The sequence below is a fragment of the Engraulis encrasicolus genome, chromosome 3 (assembly GCF_034702125.1).
Source record: "Engraulis encrasicolus isolate BLACKSEA-1 chromosome 3, IST_EnEncr_1.0, whole genome shotgun sequence".
Lineage (NCBI taxonomy): Eukaryota > Metazoa > Chordata > Actinopteri > Clupeiformes > Engraulidae > Engraulis > Engraulis encrasicolus.
This window is the reverse complement of record NC_085859.1, coordinates 34,805,773-34,810,772: the sequence shown is the minus strand read 5'-3', so window position 1 is coordinate 34,810,772 and position 5,000 is coordinate 34,805,773. Positions and strand designations below refer to the sequence as shown.

Here is a 5,000-nt window from a genome sequence, read left to right as displayed (position 1 = left end):
TGTAACATACCAACATTTTTATTTAAAAAGCTAAGATCTCAAGTTTCTGAATGCAGTGTATATCAAGTCAAGTGGGTTTTATTGTCAATTTCTTTACATGCACTGGTCATACAAAGAATTTGAAATTACATTTCTTGCTTTCCAAATTCTTTGTATGACCAGTGCATGTAAAGAAATTGACACTCCAAAATATGTCACTCCAGGCACCAGAGGTTTAACAACATATACGAGTCATCAGGCTAAAATGGGTTAAGTAACAAGCAGCGGAGAAATGCGCTCACCAAACAAAATGTCAAAAGCGTGTGGTTTTATCTCTCTTCACCAGCAGGGTTTTGCTTTGCTACAAGGTTATGAGCTCGTTGCTGTGAATGAAATGTCTTGCCCCCAAGGCCTGTGATGTGCTTGACTGGTGAAGGTACCGTGAGAAGAGAGGGATTGAAGTAGGAATAAGATAAAGAAGGCAGGATGGAGAGAGTGAAGAAAGGCGGAAGAATAGACAGGATGAATAGGAAGAATGAGGGAATGGAGGAGAGAGAGAGGGAGGGAAGGAGCAGAGGAGTATTCTACCTTTGTTGAACAGGAGGTATCCCTTCTTGACAATGTTCTTGTAGAACGCGTCCTTCGTTTTCCGCCGAATAGTGTTGTAGATCTCCCTGCCATCTACCACATCTGAAATGACCTCTTTGTGCTAAAGGGGCACACAAAATATACGACAGAAAGAAAGAAAGAAAGAAAGAAAGAAAGAAAGAAAGAAAGAAAGAAAGAAAGAAAGAAAGAAAGAAAGAATGAAAGAACGAAAGAAAGAAAGAAAGAAAGAAAGAAAGAAAGAAAGAAAGAAAGAAAAGAAAGAAAGAATCGACACAAAGAATCAACAAATGTTAAGAGTGTAAGGCAAGTATTGTAACGACGTCTTTCTATTAGGATTAAAGCAAATGCTGAAGCAGCCCCTAATGATCCTCCACTCACCTGCACGGACACGGGGTCTCCCAGCGTGTAGCCCTCCACGATCTGCTCCTTCTTATAGTGGTCAATGATATCGTCCATGCTGCCGAGGGAGGAATTAGGCCACAGGGGGAGTGGGAGAGAGAGAGAGAGAGAGAGAGAGAGAGAGAGAGAGAGAGAGAGAGAGAGAGAGAGAGAGAGAAAGGGAGAGGGAGAGGGAGAGGGAGAGGGAGAGAGAGGGGAACATTACAATCACTAATGCTGGCAGGAGCAGTCTCCCAAGACTCCCCTATCCCGCAACACCAGCCTCTGATACCATCCCCACATCCACTGCCCACATCCTTATCAATACATCTCCAGCTACAACTAACACCACATGCCACACATTGCATTGCTGTAATTTTTTCTGTAAGTTGCTGAAAAAATAATTAAAAAATGGTTTGTTTTTCTTTCTTTCTTTTTTTTTGAATTTGGGGTGGTGGAATATATTCATATGTCATATGAAACTACACAACCTAGCCTTGCAATGATGACAGCCTCTGATAGCATCTCTATGTCTCCGATAACGGCACAACCCACCCAGCTTGACGTCATAATGAAACACAGAGACCACTTCAAAGTGACAAGGGTGAAAAGGGTGAAAGGTGACACAAGACGAGTGCAGATTTACACTACACATAGAGATACACATCATTAAAGGAATGCTCCGGCGTAAAATGAAAGCTTTACCATCGATTGGCCATGCCACATAATGTGTCTAATGATGAGCCATTCTGGGAAATGCCACAGCATTACGGAGTTAGCTTATTTTAAGCTTTTTAGCAAAAAACACAGCCAACGTTAACCGCTGGGGTCAATGTAAAATATCTACGTAATCGATTGAATTTCAGCAATAGAAACGCTCAAAAACATTCCATAGTCCTAGAATATAGCCTTCTGTATTATTTTAATGGTGGCCAAGAGAAAAGGACAAGGATTATTTTGACTTAAACATTCAGTGTTACATTAATTTCTAAATGTAGATGTGCTGAATACAAAGCAAAAATAGGACATGACTTGACTTGACTAAAATAGATATGTGTTGGAAATCCTATTGCTTGCGCTCCAGAAATGGTGTGTGCTTCTGGGTTTTAATCTTGGATAATTCTTTGCCCCTTCAAGCCACTGATGTGTGACGGATTAGAGTGGGGAGGTCAGCGAGGGCGAGGAAGATGGTTCACAAGAGGACCTACGTATAACGTATATATTCTGTCTGTACTTCAGAACTTTCCATCTGTGTGTCCTCAACCAAATCCAAAGTCAAACGAAGGACATCAAGTCATACTACTACTTTGCAAAATAGCATTTACAGTGCAGCAAAACAATATCTGACTTCAAAAATATGTGAATACTGCCACAAGGATCCACAAGTTCCATTTTCCCCCACTGCACTTGAAACTTGAGAATTGCTCAAACGGACAAAACGGCCTTTGACAAAATGTGACATCATCCTGTCCACCAGATTTTCTGAATTCTGAGTGTCAATCCCCTCTACATTTTCAAGAAGCTTGTGAAAAGTTCTTGTGAAGAGCTTCCCTGCATAACAAAACTCTATTCATCCATCCGGAACCCTGTATAACCCCGTGTACTAACTTTGTCATGCCTGCATACTCTGTAGCTCCCCCTTAATTTCTTATGTTGTTGTGGCCCTGCCGTGGCCAACCGGTAGGGTACTCGTCTTCCATGCGGCCGACCCGGGTTAGATTCCCGGCCCGGGTCCTTTGCCGACCCCTCCACATCTCTCTCTTCCCGACCACCTCTCAAACTGTCCTATCATCAATAAAGTCATGAAAAAAATATCTTAAAAAATATCCTTAAAAAATCTTATTTGCAACACTTTCTTCTCCTTAGTTTTTGCTTTATTCTACTTGTATACTGCTGTACTCTATATTACTCTGTATCCCACTCAGTTTATTCTGTATGTATGTGTATCCAAGTCTGCACTCTCATGAGTGAAAACAATTTTCAGAGCAAATTAATTTAAGTAAACATCACCTAGAAACTAGTACTTTTGTACCAGAAATGTCTCTATAGAGCAAGTCCTTTCTTCTCTATGTTTGTTTAAACTTGAAATTAGAAAAAGAAGCTTGGTAAAAAAAATAAAGTTCTTGCAGTGTAATGATCATACCTGTTGTAGTACCGTCCGCCCATCATGTACTGATTGTTGGGGGTGGGGCTGATCTTGAAGCGCTGGATGTTCTCATTGGTGCGGAAGAAGAGCGAGTAGTCCCCCGGCGTGTTGTCCGAAGGCCTCACTAGGAAGCTACTGATTTGACCCACTGGAGGCATTTCCACACAAAAGACAAAATGTGAGTTCTGTTCAGTCGACTGCACAGTGTTCAGATTTTGATGACAGTTTGGAGAGGAAATGCCACAGAATCACATTGACGTGGTCATATTGTGGTTACGCGGCTTGAAAGTACAGTACAGTCCATCTTGATTAAAGGACTTTCATTCAACCTTCATACCTCATTTGCCACTGATGCTAAACCAAATGAACCATGTTAATCAAGTTGGATCTTTTTGGAGTGTGAAGATGAATCATCTTTTAACCATAAATACGCGCCCCATTTAATGTTGTTTATATATAAAGGAAGTCCGAGAGTGATTGACAGCTGTCATTACTTGCTCCCGCCTTCGCGCATATTTAAATCCCTCCTTCCCTCTTTCGCCTGTCATGCGCGAAGGCTTTCCGAATTGTCCCACCACCTCCCCATACTCCTCCATTTCACTAGAACACCCAGTTACACTTCCTCTATACTACACATAGGGGGGAAGCGGATCTCATCCCGCATGAGCTCCGTTTAAAGCATCCCAGGACTGAGGCCAGCTAACATGCCAAACATGCATATACGTAAACTGTACACCAAGCATTCAAGGACAAACTCTCAAACTGAATTCATCTGAATTTAAAAAGCCTTTTGAATGAAAGATATGACATGTCATGAAGCTCCAGAGAGGAAAACTTAGCTGCTTTGACCTCACTGGCAGATAATATGTGGGTATTTATTTTCCCAATGTCCTCAGGATAAAACACACTTTAATGTAATCAACTGATCAGATGTGGTGTTGGCCAGCATGTTGCTCAGAATGTTGCCCTGTGGATCATCACCTTTTGCGGGTCCGTAATTATGAGCAGAGAGGGAGATTCTGTGAAATGTGGGTACGGTACCTGTCATTAGCAGGTTGTAGGCCTCTTGTTTGTTGATCTTCCCATGGTACCAGCTGGGCCACAGGTGAGGAGAGGGGGTAAAGAGGAAAGAAAGACAGAAAGACAGAAAGAAAGACAGAAAGACAGAAAGAAAGAAAGAAAGAAAGAAAGAAAGAAAGAAAGAAAGAAAGAAAGAAAGAAAGAAAGAAAGAAAGAAAGAAAGAAAGAAAGAAAGAAAGAAAGAAAGAAAGAAAGAAAGAAAATTAATGACCATAACCCTGCCTGACTGTGGCTCATGTTGTGGTTATGTTAGCAGGAAGGGTGGGGGAGTGTGTGTGTGTGGGGGGGGGTGATTGCGATACCGAGGGCAAGTGGGTGATCGTTCAGTCGAGGCAGTGCCTTCTGCTCTGTACCCGCGCCGCCCGGCCCAACATGAAGAGGCAACAAGCTGCTGGCACTCTACCGCTGCCCCAGCTCTGCTCCACAGAGATACATGTGCACACACACATGCGAGTACATTCTTACATGTGGACTATACATACACATGCAGGGTGCCTACAGATATTCCTAGGTTGAATTTACTACCTTTTTACGGCCTTCAATTTTATCTACTACCACTACGACTTCAAGCTTAAACTGAGTAAAGAAATGAAATACCTTTCCAAAGCCAATTAATAACATGAATGAATAATGTTTTTATAATTTAACAATACATGAACACGGAGTATCATAGCCATTATTTGCAACACAACTATGCACACAGAACCACAAAGCCACTTGGAACAAAGCTTCAGATACACGTGGCACACACTGCATTTTATCTCTCGAGATAAGCACACACCAAAGGGAAAATGTGGCTGGCTTTTTT

The 5,000-nt window shown here is 41.9% G+C and overlaps 1 protein-coding gene across 2 annotated transcripts in view; it reads right to left on the bottom strand.

Moving 5' to 3' along the window:
* Positions 1-5,000, bottom strand: part of rasa1a (RAS p21 protein activator (GTPase activating protein) 1a) — a 66,975-nt gene that overhangs the window by 23,577 nt on the left and 38,398 nt on the right. For both annotated transcript variants that reach the window (XM_063195267.1, XM_063195268.1), the window contains exons 7-10: positions 4,154-4,206; positions 3,110-3,260; positions 967-1,045; positions 568-688 (exon numbers count right to left, since the gene is read on the bottom strand). In XM_063195267.1, the coding sequence (XP_063051337.1) occupies positions 568-688; positions 967-1,045; positions 3,110-3,260; positions 4,154-4,206 (404 nt within the window). The remainder of the gene's footprint in view (positions 1-567; positions 689-966; positions 1,046-3,109; positions 3,261-4,153; positions 4,207-5,000) is intronic.